The 22,448-nt window shown below is 37.5% G+C and overlaps 1 protein-coding gene across 1 annotated transcript; it reads right to left on the minus strand.

The window, feature by feature from the left end:
• Nucleotides 1–12,109: 12,109 nt before the first annotated feature.
• Nucleotides 12,110–17,649, minus strand: LOC104099966 (uncharacterized). The gene is made up of 6 exons (XM_009607097.4): nucleotides 17,492–17,649; nucleotides 16,717–17,369; nucleotides 14,766–16,318; nucleotides 13,717–13,896; nucleotides 13,432–13,609; nucleotides 12,110–13,301 (listed from the first exon to the last, which is right to left on the minus strand). Exons 2-6 carry the CDS (start codon nucleotides 17,345–17,347, stop codon nucleotides 12,259–12,261), a joined length of 3,585 nt encoding a protein of 1,194 aa, XP_009605392.1. The 5' UTR covers nucleotides 17,348–17,369; nucleotides 17,492–17,649; the 3' UTR covers nucleotides 12,110–12,258.
• Nucleotides 17,650–22,448: the final 4,799 nt, after the last annotated feature.

The following is a 22,448-nucleotide window of genomic DNA, read 5'->3' on the forward strand; positions in this document are numbered from 1 at the left end:
CAACTATCACAACCCGAAATTTCCACCTTCGGACCGTGATGACGCCTAACATTTCACTTGCTAGGCAAGCCAACGTTAGAATAATATTAACCAATTTTTAAATAATTTTTAAATTATTAATAATAAAAGAAACAAATGTGGAAGCAAAGTTTGAAATATAGTGAATAATCCAAAAAAAATAATGGTGTCTAAATACCATCCCAGAATTGGTGTCATAAGTGCACGAGCTTCTAGAATAAATATAATTAAAGGTCTGAATAAAATAAAGTTGTCTGAAAATAAACACACAGCTAACGAAAAATAGACGGGGACTTCAGAACTGCGGACGCTATGCAATTATACCTCAAGTCTCCCCTGTAAGCTGAAATCCGAGCAAGTCTATGGTACGCCGCTGGGACTAACTCCAAAATATGTACAAGAAGTGCAGAGTGTAGTATCAGTACAACTTTTGACCCCATGTACTGGTATATGCTGAGCCTAACCTCGACGAAGTGGTGACGAGGCTAAGGCGGTTCACTGACATTAACCTGTACGCAATATTAATAACAATAACAAATAATAGAAATAATTCAGGTAACTCATTTATAATAATTGAAGCCAACTCAACAGTCATAATCCATTATTATTTCAACCAATTCTGTTGCAGCGTGCAACCCGCTCTCACAATATATTCATATTCAATTATGTTGCAGCGTGTAACCCGCTCTCCCTATATATTTCTTTTAATCAAGTCTGTCATATGTTTATTTCAATCAAGTATATATATAGACTTTTAAACAAGTCTGTTGCGGCGTGCAATCCGATCCCCCAATATTGACTTTTAATAAGTCAGTTGCGCGTGGATCCTCCAATATTGACTTTTTAATAAGTCTGTCATATATTTATTTCAATCAAGTATATATATAGACTTTTAAATAAGTCTGTTGCGGCGTGCAATCTGATCCCCCAATATTAACTTTTAATAAGTCTGTTGCGGCGTGCAACCCGATCCTCCAATATGGACTTTTTAATAAGTCTGTTGCGGCGTGCAACCAGATCCTCCAATATATCCATTTCAATCAATTTTGTTGCGACGTGCAACCCGATCCTCCAATATATCCATTTACCAATTCTTATAGAAAAAATTTCCCCAATAAATGCAACAATTAATATAAAATTATAAGACAACAAGCATACAATAATTATGATTTAATTATGATTTAATTATGAAACAAACAATGACAAATAGAAAATTATTATGGAAATCAGGGAGAAAATAGGCAGTTTAATATTTAATAAGCTAAATGTCAAATGAAAATTAAAACACATAATTCAAATAGCATGTAACAATTTATGCAGGAATAGAATTAATATTTGACAAAGAATAGGAGAGAAATAATTATTATAATAATTAATTTATGATTTAAAATAATTTATGATTTTTCAAGTAAGCAGACAAACAATTAATTTCACGACGTATAGACACTCGTCACCTTGCCTATACGTCGTTCACATGTATTTCTCATAACAAATAATTTAAGGGTTCTATTACCTCAAGTCAAGGTTAACCACGACACTTACCTCGGTTTGCAAATTCTAATCAATTATTCAACCACAGCTTTTCTTTTTAAATTTGACTCCGAAAGCTTCAAATCTATTCCCAAACAATTCGATATATTCAATACTAATCATAGGAATTAATTCCATATGAATTTACAAATTTTTCGGATAAAAATCTAAAATTTATTTAAATATTTGACAGTGGGACCCACGTCTCAAATCCCGAAAAAACTCGTGAAATCCGAACACCCGTTCCGATACGAGTTCAACCATATAAAAATTGTCCAATTCCGATATCAAATGGACCTTCAAATCTAAATTTCTAATTTTTGGAAGATTTTAGAAAAATCTAGTTTTTCTTCCATAAATTCACGGATTCATGATATAAACGAGTATGAAATTATGAAATATAATTAATATAGGATAAGGAACACTTACCCCAATATTTTCTGTGAAAATCGACCAAAATTTCGCCTTAATCGAGCTCAAAATGACCAAAATGAGTAAAAATGTCGGACTCTTCGATATATACACTGCCCAGGCATTTCCGCACCTGCGGTGCCTGGGCTCGCACATGAGAGCTCGCATCTGCGAGAAAAATCTTGCATCTGCGAAATGGGGCTGCCAGGCGAGGCCTCGCACCTGCGGAGGAAAAATGCGCACCTGCGCTGCCTTCGCTTCTGCGATCATTTGGTCCGCTTTTGCGGACGCGCGTGTGCGTGCAGGTTTCTGCACCTATGGAATTTTGCACAGCCACGCCCGGGCGTATCTGCGATCTAAGGCTCGCTTCTGCAAGCTCGCACCTGCAGTCAAACATTTGCAGGTGCGATTACAACAGAAGGCAAAAATTTCAGATTTTGCTTAAGTTCAATTCTTGATCCAATTTCAATCCGTATCACTCTCGGGATACTCGGGACCCCGTACGAATATACCAACAAGTCCAATAACATAATACGGACTTACTCGGGGTCTCGTATCACATCAAACAACACTGGAATTACAATTCACACCCTGATTTGAACTTTGAGTTTTAAACTTTTCAATTTGCAAATCTTGTGCCAAAATATATTAAATGAATCCGGAATGACTTCAAATTTGAAACACAAGTCATAAATGACATAATGGAGATGTTCAAATTTCCAGAATCGGATTCCGGCTCCGATATCAAAAAGTCAATCCCGTGGTCAAACTTGGAATTCTTTAGCATTTAAATTACTAGTTTCCGTTAAATGATCATAACTTGAGCTAGGGACCTCCAAATTAAATTCCGGGAATACGCTCAAGTCCCAAATTACGATACGGAGCTACTGGAACTATCAAAATACTGATCCGGGTCCGTTTACTCAAAATGTTGACCAAAGTCAACTCAGTTAAGTTTTAAAGCTCTATTACACATTTTAATCCATTTTTCACATAAAAACTTTTCAAAAAATTGTACGGACTATGCACGCAAGTCGAGGAATGATAAATGGTATTTTTCGAGGTCTTAGAACACAAAATAACTTATTAAATTTAAAGATGATATTTTGGGTCATCACAGTATGTATCTACACCGGTGGGATACTCTGTTGTAGTAGACCATGTCTATCATTCGTGTGTGGTTACTATTGGTAGTCTTGAGACTAGTGTGGATCTTCTACTTCTTGATATGGTAGATTTTGATGTCATCTTGGGTATGGATTAGCTGTCCCCTTATCATGCTATATTGGATTGTCACGCCAAAATGGTGACCTTAGCCATGTCAGGGTTACCTCGACTAGAGTGGAAAGGGACTCTTGGCCATTCCACCAGTAGGGTTATCTCTTTTGTGAAAGCTCGACGTATGGTCGAGAAGGGGTGTCTAGCTTATTTGGCTTATATTCGCGATCCCAGCGCGGAAGTTCCTTCTATGGATTCAGTTCCAGTTATCCGTGAATTTCTAGATGTATTTCCTTTAGATCTGTCGGGGATGCCACCCGACAGAGATATTGACTTCTGTATTGATTTAGTTTCGGGCACTCAGCCCATTTTTATTCTACCATACCGTATGGCCCCGCCGGAATTGAAAGAATTGAAGGAGTAGTTACAAGACTTGCTTGATCAGGGATTCATTAGACCTAGTGTCTCGCCCTGGGGTGCACCAGTGTTATTTGTAAAGAAGAAAGATGATTCAATGCAAATGTGTTTATCAGCAATCAAGAACAAGTATCCACTGCCAAGAATTGATGACTTATTCGATCAGCTTCAGGGTGCCAAGCTGTTTTCAAAGATCGACTTGAGGTCTGGTTACCATCAGTTGAAGATTAGGGCATCTGATGTCCCTAAGACAGCTTTTTGGACTAGGTATGGGCATTACAAATTCCTAGTGATGTCATTTAGGTTGACAAATGCCCCAGCAACATTTATGAATTTGATAAATCGGGTGTTCAAGCCCTATTTGGATTCTTTTATGGTTGTATTCATTGATGATATCTTGATTTACTCTAGCAGTCGAGAGGAGCATGAGCAGCATCTTCGGAGTGTGCTTCAGACTTTGAAGAATAATCAGTTATATGCTAAATTTTCAAAATGCGAGTTTTGGTTAAACTTAGTTGCCTTTTTGGGGCATGTTGTATCGGCAGAAGGCATAAAAGTGGATCCTAAGAAGATTGAGGTTGTTTAGAATTGGCCTAGACCTACTTCAGTTACAAATATCCGGAGTTTCCTGGGTTTGGCAGGTTATTATCGCCGGTTCGTGGAGGGGTTTTCATCCATAGCAAGCATATTGACCAGACTGACCCAGAAAAGTGTTCCATTCGGATGGCCAGACGGGTGTGAGTTGAGCTTTTAGAAGCTCAAGACTGCTTTAACTACGACGCCAGTGTTGGTATTACCCACAAGTTCAGGATCTTATACAGTGTATTGTGATGCATCTCGCATTGGGCTTGGTGCAGTATTGATGCAAGATGGTAGGGTAATTGCATATGCGTCGCGACAGTTAAAAGTTCATGAGAAGAATTATCATGTCCATGACTTAGAATTTGCATCCATTGTTCATGCATTGAAGATTTGGAGGCATTACCTTTACGGTGTCCCGTGTGAGGTATTTACTGATCATCGTAGCCTTCAGTATCTGTTCAAACAAAAAGATCTTAATTTGAGGCAGAGAATATGGTTGGAGTTGTTGAAAGACTATGAAATCACTATTTTGTATCACCCCGGAAAGGCTAATGTGGTGGCCGATGCTTTGAGTAGAAAGGCTGTGAGTATGGGCAACCTTGCTTATATTCCGGTTGGTGAGAGACCATTAGTTGTAGATGTCCAGACTTTGGCCAATCAGTTCGTGAGGTTAGATGTTTCAGAACCCAGTCAGGTTCTAGCTTGCACAGTCGCTCGGTCTTCTTTATATGAGTGCATCAGAGAGCGGCAATATGATGATCCTCATTTACTTGTCCTTAAGGACACGGTGTGGTACGGTGATGCCAAACAGGTTGTTGTGGGGGAAGATGGAGTTCTGCGAATGCAGGGTCGTATTTGTGTGCCTAATGTTGACGGGCTTCGTGAATTAATTCTTGAAGAAGCACAGAGTTCCAGATATTCTATTCATCCAGGTACCGCCAAAATGTATCAAGATTTGCGGCAACATTATTGGTGTAGGAGAATGAAGAAGGATATAGTTACATATGTAGCTTGGTGTCTGAATAGTCAGTAAGTTAAGTACGAGCATCAAAGACCTGGTGGTTTGCTTCTGAAGTTAGAAATTCCTGAGTGGAAGTGGGAGCGTATCACTATGGATTTTGTTTTTGGACTTCCACGAACTCAGAGAAAATTCGATGCAGTTTGGGTCATTGTGGACATATTGACCAAGTCAGCATATTTCATTCCAGTGGAAATTACCTATTCTTCAGAGCGGTTAGCTAAAATTTATATTCGTGAGATTGTCCGCCTTCACGGTATTCCCATGTCTATCAGTTTTGATCGAGGCACGCGGGTTGAGTTGAGTACAACATTTCATCCACAGACAGACAGACAGTCAGAGTGCACTATTTAGATATTGAAAGATATGCTTCGCGCTTGTGTTATAGACTTTGGAGGTTCTTGGGATCAGTTCTTCCCACTTGCGGAGTTTGCTTATAATAATAGCTACCAGTCGAGCATACAGATGGCTCCATATGAGGCATTATACGGAAGGCGATGCCGATCGCCAGTTGGCTGGTTTGAACCGGGAGAGGCTCAGTTGTTGGGTACCGATTTGGTACAGGATGCCTTGGATAAGGTCAAAATTATTCAGGATCGATTTCGCACAGCTCAGTCTAGGCAAAAGAATTATGCCGACCGTAAAGTTCGTGATATTGCATTCATGGTTGGAGAAAGAGTATTGATCCGGGTTTCACCTATGAAAGGTGTAATGAGGTTCGGAAAGAAGGGCAAGTTGAGCCCTAGGTATATAGGACCCTTCGAAATTCTTGAAAGGGTAGGCGAAGTAGCCTACAGGCTTGCATTACCACCTAGTTTATCAGCGGTTCATCTGGTGTTCCATGTGTCTATGCTCCAGAAATATTATGGTGGTCCGTCCCATGTATTAGATTTCAGCTTAGTCCAATTGGACAAGAATTTGACTTACGAAGAGGAGTCGTTAGCTATTCTAGCCCTGCAGGTCCGACAGTTGAGGTCTAAGAGTTATCCTTCAGTTCGAGTGTAATGGATGGGTCAGCCGGTAGAAACAGCTACCTGAGAGTCTGAGTCGGACATGCAAAGTAAATATCCATACCTTTTTACCAGCTCAGGTACTTTTCTAATTCTATTCGAGGACGAATGTTTGTTTTAGAGGTGGAGAATGTGATGACCCAAAAGGTCATCTTTAAATTTAATAATTAATTATGTGTTCTAAGACCTCGAAAAATATTATTTATTATTTTTCGATTTACGTGCACAGTCCGTATAATTTTTCGAAAAATATTTATGTGAAAAATTGATTAAAATATAAAATATAGCCTTAAAACTCAATTAAGTTAACTTTGGTCAATATATTTAGCAAATGGATATGGATCCATATTTTGACAGTTTCGGTAGGTCCGTCTCGTGATTTGGGACTTGGGCATATGTCCGAAATTTAATTTGGAGGTCCCTAGCTCAAGTTATGGCTATTTAACAGAAACTAAAAATTTAAAGGCTAAAGATTTTCAAAGTTTGACCACGGATTTGACTTTTTTATATCGGGACCGGAATCCGATTCTGAAAATTGAAATACCTCTATTATGTCATTTATGACTTGTGTGCCAAATTTGAAGTCATTCCGGATTCATTTAACATGTTTCAGCACAAGATTTGTAAATTGAAAAGTTTGAAACTCAAGTTCGAATCGAGATGTGAATTGTAATTTCAGCGTTGTTGTTTGACATAATACGAGACCCTGAGTAGGTCTGTATTATGTTATGGGACTTATTGGTATACTCGGACAGGGTCTCGAGTACCCCGAGTGTGAATCGAAATCGGAACAAAAATTGAACTTAAGCAAAATCTGGAATTTTGCTGCTTCTGGTGCCTTCGCTTCTGCGAAGCGGCTCCGCAGAAGCATGAATTGCGTCGCAGAAGCGGAAGTAGATGAGCTGGGAAAGAAGCCGTAGAAGCGAAAAGATGGACGCTCCTGCGAGTCCGCAGAAGCGAGGGGCAGCGCAGAAGCGGCATTTTGAGTCGCAAAAGCGATGCCGCAAATGCGGCCATTTCATCGCAGAAGCGAAAATTGACAGAACATTAAGGGGTCGAAAATGACCATTTTTCTTCATTTCATTTAGACTTTTAAACCTCGGTTTTTGGGCGATTTGAAGGAGTTTTTCAAAGGTTTGAATTCGGTAAGTGTTCCTTATCCCATAATGATTATATTTCATGAATCCATGTCTATATTCATCATTTAACTCAGATTTAGATGGAAGAAATTGATTTTTTTGTAAAACTTTCTAAAAACGAAAAATTGAGATTTGAAGGTCCATTTGACATCGGAATTTGATAATTTTTGTATGGTTGGACTCGTCTCGGAACGGGTGTTCGGATTTCGTAAATTTCGAGATTCGAGACGTGGGCCCCACTGTTGATTTTTGAGATAAATTTCGGATTTTAATTCGGAAAATTAGTAAATTCATATGGAATTAATTCCTACAATTTGTATTGAGTATATTGAATTGTTTATGAGTAGATTTGAGAATTTTGGACACGAATTTGCGAGGCAAAGGTTTATTGGATTCTTGAACTTGGTTGCAAAGCGAGGTAAGTGTCGTGGTTAACTTTGACTTGAGGGAATAGAACCCTTGAATTACTTGCTATGTGAATTTCATGTGTAACGATGTATAGGCAAGGTAACGAGTGCCTATACTTTGTCAAATTAATTATTGTCTTAATTATTTAAACATCTTAAATTATTTTAAGACACGAATTAATTATTATAATAATTGTTTCTCTCCTATTCCTTGTCAAATATTAATTCTTGAATTCCTGCAATAATTGTTACATGCTTATTTGATTTATGTGTCTTAATTGCTACTTGACATTTAGCATATTAAAAATTAAATTGCCTATTTTCTCCCTGATTTTCATAATTAATTGCTACTTGTCATTGTTTGTTTCATAAATAAATTATAATTATTGTATGCCTTGATGTTTAATAGTTTATCATTGAACGTGGTATTTATTGGAGTATGTTTATTACATTTAAGAGTTGTTAAAATATATGGGGGGATCGGATTGCACGCCGCAACGGAAATGAAAATAAATATATTGGGGGATCGGGTTGCACGCCATAACAGATTTATTTAAAGTTCATATTGGGGGATCGGGTTGCACGCCGCAACAGATTTATTCTAAGTTTATATTGTTGGAGCGGGTTGCACGCCGCAATGAAAACAAGTTGAGGGATTAAGACTGCTGAATTGACTTCAATTATTGATATTATTTACCGGTCTTACTACTATTCTTGTTATTATTATTATTATTATTATTATTATTATTATTATTATTATTATTATTATTATTATTATTATTATTATTATTATTATTATTATTATGTACATGTTAATGTAAGCGACCTGCCTTAGCCTCGTCACTACTTCGTCGAGATTAGGCTCGGCACTTACAAAGTATATAGGGTCGATTGTACTCATACTACACTCTGCACTTCTTGTGCAGATTTCGAAGTTGGTCCCAAAAGTGTATCATAGACTTGCTCGGATTTTAGCTACCCAGAGGAGACTTGAGGTATAACTGCACAGCGTCCGCAGTTCTGAAGTCCCCGTCTACTTTATTTTAGCTGTGTGTTTTCTTTCAGACAACTTTATTTTATTCAGACCCTTATTTGTATTATTCTAGAAGTTCGTGCACTTGTGACTCCAGTTCTGGGATGCTATTTAGATATCGCGTTTGTTATGGATTATTCACTTTATTTCAGACTTTATTTCCGCATTTGTTTCTTTGTTATTAATTAATTTAAAATTATGTTAAAATGGCTAATCATATTCTAACGTTGGCTTGCCTAGCAAGTGAAATGTTAGACGCCATCACGGTCCCAAAGGTGGAAATTTCGGGTCGTGACATTTATGTACCTTAAGATTATTTTTTAACTTGAATAAGAATTTTACTCATATGATAAATTTAAAAAATAATTGGATTGGATTCTCTTGCTAAATAATTAATTAAAAGATTTAATTATTTAATTTTAATATAAAAAATAATTTATTCTATGTTAACTCAGATCTTAATATTAGTTCATCTCTTATTTTGAATATTTAATCTTAATTATATTATTTCCACCATAAATTATATTTTCAAAGAGTAAACGGTTGATATGACATTTTACTTTTAGATCTTTATGTTTGTAGAATCATTAGTAGTATTGACTCTTACCAATCATTTTTTTCCTCTTTCTCACACATTTATATTCTTAAATATTTTTTTAGTTGTTGTTTAATAATTGGGTATTTTTTACTATTACACGAAAAATTGATTAAAAATATTATTTGAGTAGAAAAATAGTTTAAATATAATATAAAAATGTATTATCGTGGGGATATTTTTTCCCTCAATTTCAACTCTTTATGCAATGGTGTTGGATATTATGAAGTGGTAATGTATTGCCAATACGGAGGGTTCTTATGAAATTGATTTTGTTAAACTTTCATACATATTTTTAATAAGAATTTAATAGACAAAAATTTATTAATTTTAAAAATTTAAATATTAAAAATTAGCATATAAGGTATTGTCGTCCAAAAGATAGGTTATTACAGTCATGTCCTTTCTCTATGAGTTCTTCCGTTTAATATTTTAGGGCTATTTGGGTATATTAATATTGTATTTATGCTTTTATAATAATATAGACTCTCCTTTTTCTAAATGGATTTGAACAATAATACATTCTCAAATTAAATTAGTTATAAGACATTATATTATATTTTCAAATTAAATTAGTAATAGGAATTTTTAAGAAGTATATCCTAAACGTAATAGGATTACATGACTAAAGATATTTATTTGTCCAATTTTATATAAATTAGACAGCCCGAAAGTAATTATACTAATAGGATTCCTAAATGTAATCATGTAGGATTTCTAACGTGTAGTATTATGTCCTAAAACTAATAGGACTATAAGGCTAATATCTAGAATTTCAGTTATGTCCTTTTATTATGAGTTATTATGCTTAATATTATAAGGGTATTTTTGTAAATCGATATTGTATTCATACTTTTATAATAATACTAGTCTCTATGTTCGTGCGATGCACGAAATATCTTACCAAAAATATTAAACATTCAACTACATATGTATGGTAGTTAATGAAATTTTATCATTAAGACAGTATAAGATACCATGTATAAGGATTGACCCATACCTGTGCATGATTCAAATTTTGTACTCGTTGTTGTAACCTGTAATTTTTATTTTAGTTGGATTGAATGATTAACTCAAACCTCTAATTACTTCTCTTCTAATAAGTATGAAGTAAAGCTTTCTATGTTAAAAGAAAAGTAAGCTTTATGTGATAAAATCTAATAATTTCAGTCGTGTTAACTAAAAAGATATAGAAATATGAACTCAAGCAAATTTGCACTACAAAAGAGAAATCTGAATTACTGAAGGAATTCATTTTTCAGGAAGAAACCTAATATTTGGATAGGCAAATAATCATAGAATATCCTTTTAGCCTTGTTAAGTGCGGCATTGGTTTTTGAGCAATGGGAAATTTAAAGTGCATCTATTTTATTCGATAAAAAAATATTTTATATGAAAAATAAAATGTGTGATTAAAATAATATAGCTATTTTTTATAATATTGATACCCGGAGTCAACTCAATCTTGCAAAATCTTATAACCAAAGTTCTGACCTACACTAAGACAACATAACATTAATAACCATTTAGAAAAGAACTAAACAAAAGATTAAATAGACAAAACCAAAAGAATAAAACAAAGAAAACCACCTTCAGGTGGTATCTAATACATAAGAAACTAAACACAATCAACATAAAAATTAAAGCAAGAAGGAAATCAAAAATTGCAAATCGATTCTATTTTTCTAAGTTGATCTCCAAAGAGATAAGCACTCCCTTCCATATCTTATTTTTTCCTATTAAAGATAAAAACTGTAAAATAACATAAAATATTAATTCCTTAATATACCTCAATTTCTCCAAAAGAAACAAATATTTTCAATTTTGTACTCCAACATTCCAAGAATGTGTGCCGCTTGACGTGGTTGCAAGAACGTCCATGGGTCTAGCTGCATTATAGAAAAGGCCAACACCAAAAAACTAATAATTAATAGATCAAAGGTAGTCGAAACAATGCATGATTACCAGCGATGATGCAATCGTCTCTATATCTATATAAATATGCAAATATAAGAAGATTGAAAAAATTATTAACTTTCGTGCTATATAATTTGACGGAATAATATATGTTGATTTCGTCAGATTTCTTAGGGTCTATGTTCTCTTTAATCAAAAGTTGCATAGATGTCTAATTAAATTACTCTATAACTTAGTATTTCCTTACCGTTTTCAAACTACACAATTTCTATCACCAAGTGAATTAATAAGAAAGATTCCTTGGTCTTGTTCAGCCGTGTAAGACAAGGGTTAGTTTGATGTGGCGGTGATTAGCGGTCCACGAATTATACACGATATCAATTTTGAAAGGGTCAGCCATTTCTATCACCGGATAATTTACAATTATATTCTTAAATTATATAAATATTTAAAGGCAATAAAGTCAATCAATGTTACGAGGATATTTTAGTCGTTCAACATTTATCATGAAATATTTGTATTTTTATAATAATATAGATAAAAATTAATATAGATATAATAATATAGATAACTGTCGAGTCAGGTCGGCTACTTAGCGAACCGTGAATTCTTTTGAAACTTGAATGTATCACACGAAAAATCAAAGTTGTTCTGATAATCAGAGGCATACTAGAAATTGATTATTTGACTGTACTTGATAAAAACAACCTAACAAGGTTGTCCTTTTTTTCACCTGACGAAGTTCTAACAAAGCTGCAACAAATGTGTTACCACGATACAAATAATTACTATACAACTAAGCTAGAAATTGAACTTTGTGCACAACCAAATACGCATATTGCAGTATCAGAAAATAGACACAAGCATAAGTATTAAGTTCACTCTACAATATATACAGTGTTTTCATGCTTGAACTAAACATAAACATCAAAGTATCTTTGAACCAACATTTCATCAACTCTGTCACACAAACTCATCCTTTGCTACATGCTCCCAATCTGAAGAAGAATTATCATACAATCCTGAAGAGTTTTGATTTCCCGGTCTGGCCTTCCAATTCGAATGGACAACTGGATCATCCGCAACAGAGAGAAGAAACTGTTTCATGGAGTCATATCCAGAATCATCCACATAAGACCCAAATTTACCTTCGCTCACATTTACATTGTGATGGTAAAAGTAAGGTTCTATGACCAGATTTGCTCTCTGATCTTCTGATACTTCACCTTTTGATAACCCAAGCTTCTCCATACCAGCAGCAACCATATCCGAATCTTTTTTAACCTCCATATACGGTAAATTCAGGTTGTCTCCCCGGTGTGTTAATACATTGAATCTTGCCATAACAGAATCTTCAGCATCATTGGCAACCAAATCTGGATACTTTTTCTCTTCCAAGAAAGATGAATTCAAGTTCTCTCCTCGCTGTCTTAGGATATTGAGTCTTGCCAAAACAGAATCCTCAGCATCATTGGCAACAATATCTGGATACTTTTTCTCTTCCATGAAAGATGAATTCAAGTTGTCTCCTCGCTGTCTTAGGATATTGAGTCTTGCCAAAACAGAATCCTCAGCATCATTGGCAACCACATCCTGATCTTTTTTCTCTTCCACAAAAGATGATTTCAAGCCGTCTCCTCGTTGTCTTAGGATATTGAGTCTCCCCATAACAGAATCCTCAGCATCATTTGCAACCACATCCTGATCTTTATTCTCTTCCAAGAAAGATGAACTGATGTTGTTTCCCTGTTGCCTCAAGATATTTAGTCTCATCGTAACAGAATCCCCAGCATCACCGGCAACCACAGCAGAATCATTTTCCTCTTTCATGAATGATGAACTCAATTTCTCTTCCCTTCTATTTAAGATATTGAATCTCTCCATTACAGAATCCTCAGAATCGTCAATGTGGACACGTTTGCTTGAAGTAGACGGACTCTGGGTGGAAGTCTTTGACGCTAAGTCATTTTCAGCTTCAGGTGCCACTGAGGAATTGAGGTTTAAGTCTGAAGAAAATTTGAAGCACAAAATCTTAGTCGCAGAAGTCACATCTACTGAAATGTCTGAAACAGAACAGAGAAAAGACCACAACTGTAACACAGTCGGAGCACAGATATCAAAACAAACAACTTTTACTTTTTCCTTGGGTCACTTTATGCTTCTCCATTTCAATCTTCATACGGTCAAAACGAGCTTTATAGCTTAGGGAACATAATTTTGCTTCAGCTTCAAGCCATAGATTTTTGAAAAGAAGGGCTAGGGGCGGCATTGCTTCATCACAGAGAAAGTTCTCATTGAGGACTTTCTTTATAGCCTGCAAGCTTGCCATATTAGCATGCCACTAATAGGATACAACTCCCTAAAATAGTCATTTTCAATGAAATTTAAATAGCAATTTCACGAAGTACACAGAGAGCAAACCTGGGCTACTTGTTCTTCCTTGGAATCCCTTAACTCATCCGCAGAAGGAGTTAGAAGGGATGAACTACCAACTTTCTTACCATCATTCTTGCTCTTATCTTCATGCATAGGCGGATAACCAAGTCCACAAGCATCCCAAGCAACTTCTTCCATAAACTGGGGATGGCCTGTCCCAGTGCCCTGAATGAGAAAATTACTGTTATCTACAAAAATTACGCTAACAAACACGGCCTATCAAGTTGATATGCAAAAGGAGAACTTAAAACTTAGATCCATAGGCTCACATACAAAACAGAATGACAATCATGAAAATACCCAAAGTTCATAAGAAAAACTGGACTGACCCAGTCAATGGCCAAAGGAACACAATCAAAAGTCTCAAGCTGACAAAAACAAGCCTATTAAGTCGATACAAAAAAGGAATATTAAAACTTAGTTTCATATTCTTGCACACAAAACAGAAATGCATGATAATAAAAATATTCAAAGGTCAAACAAAAACAGGACTGACCCAGTCAATGGCCAAAAGGTAGCTTAATGATTGATATTCTCTTATTTAACTGTAAATTTTTTGGACATAAGACATCCATTCTTAAGTATATATGAAGAATGAGACGACAAAGATTCAAATAGTAGTAAAATAACAGCAACAATAACATTGTTACACATCTCATCTTTATGATTATTCTTCGCTATTAGGCTTATAGAGTAAAGCAAGCAAGGGAAGCATATCCATTTCAAGCACACTTACATGATAAAGTAGGTTGATTAACAAACAAAATAAGTCAAATTATGTTAACACAATAATTGCCACATAGACAAAGAGCATCTGCTAGCTCCTCTTCTATGGTCCATTATATCTGGACCATTAGATCTTTGGAATCCACTATATATCCAATTATCCACAATGCAGAGAAGAGGTGGTCCAGGACCACACAAGAATTTAGGTCTGAATTCCAAACCAATAATGGTAATACTGCATCTGCTTCCACAATTTGAACACATTGATCACACCTAAAAATAAGACTGGCTAGTTTGAGAAGGCATACCATATAAGAGCGGCAAGATTCTCCAGACTTTTCAAAAGTGTCATGCTGGGAAAACATTGTTTCTTTTGTTTCAATCTTCTTAGAGGTACATGCACCAAGATTAGTAATTGCATGCTTAAGGGCGTCATGGTCTTGTTCCTCCAGTAGACATTCGTTAGTTAAACATTGAGTTTTAAGCAGTTCCGAAAGGTTATGAATTGCACGAACAAGTGTTTGAACATCCAATTTTGGACTTGACCCGATTTGATATGGTTGGGCCTGCTTGGCATCTTCTTGAGAAGCTGGTGAACGTAAAACATTCTCTGCAGCATCAAGTGCAACTACTCCACCTTCTAATGAGTCATTGAGGTTCAGACCAGAATAAATAAAACCCTCTATCAAACTATGATTTGTGGGTTCATATTTGTGTTCATCAACAGTAAGGTGCGGTTGTAGTTGAGAATCATTTTCAGAGTACTGAGGTAGATCATATCCTTTGCTAGGCTTGTTCAGATCTTCAGAAAACTTAAGCACCCTACTGCCGCTGGACAGATTCATATGCTCAAATGTTTCTTTTGTGACATCATTGTTCCTGTGTTCTTCTGTAATGTAGTTATTAGTTCCAGTGCCTTGTGAAGGAACTGACAGACCAATTCCTGCTGCACATACGTTATGTTTATGTAGATCGTCAGTTCTCCCTGAATGTTCCGCTGGAGGGAACAAAGGATTGCTTTGACCAAAATCAGAGCATTCTAGTTTGCTTTTGAAGTGGCATGGACTTGGAGCTTCAACAGAGTCGCAGAGAGAAATACGAAAAGCAGGAGCACCTTTCCAGCAGGGTGAATCTTCATTTGAGTTATGAAGATCTAAAGCATCTGAACATTTCTCAGAAAAAGTCACAGGTGGTGCACTACCATAAGGAGCTTGAAATCCAGATCTTTCTTTAACTGTAATCTCTACGGTATTGCTACCACAAGGATGCTGATTGCTAATTGATGACGATGCAAAAACAATATTGTCCTTGAGATCCTTACCAAAGTTCAGCAGGCTTGTTTCCAAGGAAAACCCTTTGACCGGAAAACCTATTGGTAGGCGAGTTTCCTCACCTTTTAAGAGGTCATAGACATCTGATTTCTCGCTCTTACTAGCTCCAGTTTTGCAAATATCAACAGTTCTGTTCAAGTCTGTTTTCTGTGCCAAGAAACGGCTTCCAGAAGGTGCAGAAGGTGCTGGTCTGATAACCACTACTGGAGAAGATTTTGATGTGGATGTAGTATCACGGAGACAAGAATCAAGGGGTTGGAAGAATTTCTCATGTGGAGTAAAAGGGTTCTCATAGTTCAGGTAATTGTTAGATGATCCTAAAGAAAGTCCCGCTTGGCAAGATGCAGAAGGAATTGAACTCGTACAAGCTGTTTTGGGGTTAAAAGATGGGTAGACTGGTTCTTGAGCAAGATATGATTTGTCATCCATATGTCCCATACTTGAGGGCCCAATGTACATTCCATCAGTAAAATTTCCAGAGAGAGCACGAGTATCTTCTCCAGCTATGTTCACACCTTCAAATGAATTACCTACAAAATGACACATATTAAAAAACCCTCTCTGATTGCGTCAGCACAACGGGTTCAGACAATGGAACAAATGATAGATGCTTTTTTAAAGCTCCAATTTTGAACTAGTAAATCACATGAATCAGACACGTAGAAGTACATAAAGAGTTTAACTCCACATATGTATAATTTGTCATTGACATAACAAGTTGATAAACAGGGAAAATAAAACAAAAGTTTGATACACTTACATAAGTTCAATCATCACAGTAGTCAATTACTCAGAAAGCAAATTCACACAGATGTACCACGAATTCATACACCTCGGTTATAAATTCACATCATTGTTAAATCAATATAAGGAATTACTTTGCAATGTGGAACAATGAGACTACCGATAAGAAACAAAAGGAAATTACCTTGAGAAATGCAATTCCTGTAACCAAATGAAGCACTAGCATTAACTTTCCTCTCATCTTGTTTCCCATCAGTCATTTGACTCCAAACAGAGTTCCAATGGGGTACCGGGTACTCCAAACCAGACAAGCTCTGGCTATAATCAACTTGAGAGGATACATTAACAGGGATATTACCACCAGAATTAGGCAAGACATCGAATGAAGTTTCATTGAATGATGCCGAGGGGGTGTCATTACTCACTACTGAATTAGGCACATAAGGGGCATAATATCCTCCCTCACAGCCAAACGAAGAATACGCGTCAGTCGAAGTATTAGCAGTAGGGTTTGAAGTTGACCAAAGGTTGTTACTGTTGTGTGGTTTAATAACAGAATCAGAAGGGGAAAACTCGGGCAAGCAAGTTGTGGGCACAGAATCAGTAACAATTTCATGCTTTGAGAAAAAATTGTATCCAGATGGTGAAGGATCAGCAGCAGCATATTGCCAAGACTGTCCAAATGAGGAATTCAACAGTGGGTTTGAAGTGGGCTTGGAATTAGAGCGATCAACAGTAAAAGGAGGGGCTAAAGGTGATAAATTGGAGAAGGAGGATGAAGATCCTCCATTACCCAAAGACCCTAAACCCATCATCTCAAAACAATACTTCAATCCACTGATCAAAATTCAAAACCCAGAAACAACTTTAATTAGTCTAACAATTCTAAAAAAACAAACAACAATATCGAAAACGCGAATCGAAAATCAAGGATTAATAAAAGAGAAAAGAGAACATACCCAGTAAAAGTCAGAGGCAGAAGGAGAGCGAGAGAGGCAGCGGAGAGTCTTTTCTCTCGGTCTTGCTCTTTACTCCTCCCAAAGCTAATAGTGCTCGAATTTTGGATTATCTGTTTCTGTACTCTATTTGATTTCGTTTTATTTTTTTAAATTACCATGCTGCCCTAAACTTCTCTTCTTTCACCCGGCGAAGATGCCAAAATTCATGTAATTTGACACGTTTTACCCTATCTTCTAAATTTTATATAATTATTTAATAAAATAGTAAATTTTATGCAAGAGTCATAATAAGAAGAGTGTCAATATTTTAGAATAACCTGAAAAGATAAAGCGACACATATATTGAGAGGGAGAGAAGATATGCTTACAAAGATTGAGAGGGAGAGAAGATATGCTTACAAAGAGAGTCGGATCTATAATTTAAATTTTATGGTTGTATAGGGTGAAATATGATATGACATGTGATCATCTAAAGGAAAGACATGTGGAACCCTAGATGGGGATGACCGAATACCGAACGCAGTCATTCCGCTTGCCACCGGGAGGGATAACATTCATAAAGGTGTATTAAATGCTCTGCTACCGGTAGCATTTAATAAGGAATATTCTGCACTATTAAGAGTGACGGGCCCGTTAGAGAGAATTTGGCATTTATATTCACTGTTGTATCTTCATCAATGACCCTCATTATTGACATTAAAGGAGGGCACGATCCTAGGACCTCCTTCCCTAGACACAACTATAAATAGTGAGCCCAGTTATCATTATAAATGATACAAATTTTCTGGCAAAACTTACACCGCATTCTATACAAAGCTTAATACAATCTTACTTTTCCGCTTTTTGATCTCATCATTATTGTGCCCGGAAAGCTTGTTCCCGGAACTATCATCTTTGTTGTTTTATCTACATTTTAAGGCTAAGTATTATACATTTCTTCAATTATTGCATTATTTCAGGATCAAATTAGCTCACTTGTCTAGAAACCACATATAAATTCAACTGTACCATTTTACGGGTAAACAGTTTGGCGCCCACCGTGGGGCCTAGACAGTCGTGTAATTAAATTAATCCTTGCCTTTTTTACTAACGTGATTTGATTATTTTGTCTTAGAAAAAATCACAAAAATGGCACATAACATTGTTAACAACACGTACAACCCTGAAATTCGAGGGGATCAGCCTCATTTCGAGGGTTCAATCAGTGACACCCGCAATGAGGAAAATGACGCCATGCCGGTGCATGACAGGCAGAACCCTCGACAGGTTTGGGAGACAACTCCCGATGATGCTGATGAAGAGCATGTCGTGGATGCGGTGAGGGTCCTGCAAGAGCAACATGTGATCATTTTAGGCCATCTCACGCGGCAGGATAAGGTTATGACGGAGCTGAAGAAGACGCTATCGAGGGCTTCGAATAATGCAAACAGACGAGATTCAATTCCTCCCGGTGTTCCCGCAAATCAAACAACGTAGAGAGTCGACAACAACACTCCCAGGGGTGAAGTTGGCTCCGACGGGGCTAGGGGAACAGACTTGATCTCAACAATGAGAACGACCCGTTCAAGAATGAACTTTTACGGTTTTTGAGGGAAGTAAACGCCCGCATAGACCAGATCCCGGGTGCACCACCAGTATTAAAAGGCCTGGACTCGAAGAAGTATACTCAATTATCATACAAGCCGGGTGAGGCACCAGAACTAATCCCAAAGCGATTCAAAATGCCTGAAATGCCAAAGTAACGTCAGACCCACAGGAGCATATTACCACCTACACAACGGCGGTAAAAGGAAATGATTTAGCTCCTCACAAAATTGAATTTGTGTTGAAGAAATTTGGAGAAACTCTTTCGAGGGGATCTCTAACGTGGTATTCATTATTACCCGAGTATTCCATAGATTCCTTTGAGATGCGTCTTCTTTCATCAAGGCTCATGCCGGGGCCAGAAAAATACAAGCCCGGAAGGCCGACATATTCAGGATCTCACAGGGAGAATCCGAATTGTTATGAGAGTTCTTTACCCGATTTCAGAAAGAAAGAATGTTGCTCCCGGCTATCCCGGATGAATGGGCAGCTGAAGCATTCACCAAAAAATTGAATCCAAGAACCTCAGATACTTCCCGGAAGCTGAAGGAGAGCTTGTTTGAGTTTAAAGCAACAACTTGGGACAGATGTCCACAACCGGTACGAGTCAAAGATAAGGATCGAAGATGACCAGGTCGGTTCTATATCATCGGCCAAGGGACATGAGAAGAGTAGAGAAAAATCAAAGGATAACTACGATGCGGACAGACGGACTTCGAGGGGTCGGTTTTTGCCTTACGAGCAGACCAAAGGCCGTGGCAGAAACTTCTGGGTAGCAAACAAGTTCATCGTTGACAGAGGGACAGATCGTGGTCGAAACAATAGATCATTTCAGGATAAAGAGACGTCGAGGTCTCGGGATCCTTCTTACCCTAAGTTATCGGAATATAACTTCAACGTCAATATAGTGGAGTTGGTGTCAGCCATGAGAAATATTAAAGAAGCACGATTCCTGAAACCTATGAGATTTGATTCCATCCAGAGGGATCCCAACTTATAGTGTGAATACTATAGGACGAACGGCTACCGAACATGGGACTGCCGATACCTCCGGGAAGAGGCGGCAATACTATTGAAGAATGGTTACCTTAGAGGATTCTTGAGTGACCGAGCTAAGAACAATTATGGTCGTAACAGAGACAGCGTGAAACCTTCAAAAGCAGGAGAAAAACCCCCACGCTAAATGATCAATATGATCTTCGGAGGGAGTGAGATTAACTGGGTCACCTTTTCGGCAGCGAAGAAGACAAAAGTATCAATAACTCATAGTAAAAAACTCTGGGAAGACGATATCACTTTCACGGAGGAGGACGCAGACGGGTTGCTATTACCACACAACGAAGCACTAGTAATTTCCTTAAATGTGTTGGATTTTAAGATTAAGCATGTTCTAGTAGATCAAGGAAGTTTGGCTAATATCATACAATGGAGAGTATTGGAGCAAGCAAAACTCACCAGAAGCATTATTCCGTCAACAAAGCTCCTCGCTGGATTCAACCTTGCAAGTGTAACGACCCGAGGAGAGATTTTGCTGCTCACAAACGCTGAAGGAGTAATGAAAACAACTCTCTTCGAAGTAGTAGATGGTGACATGGGATACAATATCATCCTGGGAAGGCCATGGTTACACGAGATGAAAGTTGTATCCTCAACATATCACCAATTGCTGGAGTTTCCAACGCCGAAGGAATCAAGCAGATAAGAGGTGATCAACCGGGAACAAAAGATGAATGCAATTTCGGTTTTCAATAGCAAAGGGTAGGAGCACATGACATAGCAATTACAGGAACCAACACATATTCCCGAGCTAGAAGAAGTTAGCCCAGGAGCAGAGTCTTCAGAACATTATCAGGTGTCGAGATATTTCCATGTTCTAGAAGAGACCAACACAACGAAGTCCACGGTGGAGGAACTGGAGCAAGTTGCATTGTTCGAAGAATTCCTAGAAAGAAAATTTTATTTGGGGATAGGACTGCACCCGGAGCTCAGGTCTAGTTTTATTGAATTTCTTAAATTTAATGCCGATTGTTTTGCATGGTCGCACGAGGATATGACAGGTATCCCGACAGAAGTAGCCGTGAACAAGCTGAGTTTGGATCCCAACGTACCTCTGGTAAGACAGAAACACCCTATTGCCGAGGCCAGGAATAAATTCGTCAAAGAAAAGGTAACCCGCTTGCTTAATATCAGCTCGATCCGAGAGGTAAGATATCCGCACTGGCTAGCCAATGTAGTAGTAGTTCCGAAGAAGAACAATAAATTTCACGTGTGTGTAGACTATAAAAACCTTAATAAGGCGTGCCCGAAAGACTCGTTCCCACTGCCAAATATCGATCAAATGATTGATGCCACGATCGGGCACGAGTTAATGAGTTTTCTCGTTGCTTATTCCGGGTACAATCAAATCAAGATGAACCTAGAAGATCGGGAAAAGACTTTGTTTATAATGAATTTTGGTACATATTGTTACAATGTGATGCCCTTCGGGTTGAAAAATGCTAGAGACACTTATTAACGGCTCGTAAATAAGATGTTTGAAAAGTAAATAGGAAAGACTATGGAAGTTTATATAGACGATATGCTCGTTAAGTCTTTTAATACAGGTGACCACCTTAAACTTTTGCAAGAAACATTCGACATCCTGAGAAAGCATAACATGAAACTTAATCCCGAGAAGTGCACGTTCGGGATCAGTTCTAGTAAGTTTCTTGGATTTATGATCTCACAAAGGGGAATTGAGGTGAACCCCGACAAAATCAAGGCCATAGAGGATATCCCGGATCAGTTGTCGAACGTAAAAGAAGTCCAAAGGCTCACAGGAAGATTAGCAGCTTTAAGCAGGTTCATTTCCCGGTCGTCAAAAAAATGTTATCGCTTCATGACACTGCTCAAAAAGAAAAATAATTTCGAATGGACACCGGAGTGCCAGCATGCTCCGAGGGGCCTGCAGAAGTACTTATCAAGCCCTAAATTGCTTTCAAAACCAAAAGAAGGTGAAACGTTGCTAGTCTACCTCGCGATTTCAGAAGTTGCGGTAAGTGAAGTTTTAGTCCAGGAGGACGAAGGTACGCAATTTTCCATTTATTACATTAGCAAAATTTTAACGGGAGCAGAAACTCGCTACCCACATTTGGAAAAACTGGCTTTAGCTCTCGTAGTCGCCGCTCGAAAGCTGAGGCCCTACTTTCAATGCCACCCGATAGCTGTGGTGACTACTTTTCCTTTGCGGAACATCCTCCATAAACCCGAGCTCTCGGGTAGATTGGCCAAATGGGCCGTCGAAATGAGTGAGTTTGACATAGAATATAAACCAAGGATTGAAATTAAGTCACAAGTCTTGGCTGACTTCGTGACCGATTTCAGTCCGGCACTA

The sequence above is a fragment of the Nicotiana tomentosiformis genome, chromosome 3, assembly GCF_000390325.3.
Source record: "Nicotiana tomentosiformis chromosome 3, ASM39032v3, whole genome shotgun sequence".
NCBI classification, from domain to species: domain Eukaryota; kingdom Viridiplantae; phylum Streptophyta; class Magnoliopsida; order Solanales; family Solanaceae; genus Nicotiana; species Nicotiana tomentosiformis.

What these genes read in the sequence shown, in the direction of transcription:
- LOC104099966 (XM_009607097.4), bottom strand. Translation starts at nt 17,347, where the DNA reads ATGATGGGTTTAGGGTCTTTGGGTAATGGAGGATCTTCATCCTCCTTC. An exon ending in CAGGAATTGCATTTCTCAAG is followed by an intron (nt 16,319 to 16,716) that starts GTAATTTCCTTT and finishes GTCATTTTGTAG; the next exon opens with GTAATTCATTTGAAGGTGTG. An exon ending in TAAAGTGACCCAAGGAAAAA is followed by an intron (nt 13,302 to 13,431) that starts GTAAAAGTTGTT and finishes AATTTTCTTCAG; the next exon opens with ACTTAAACCTCAATTCCTCA.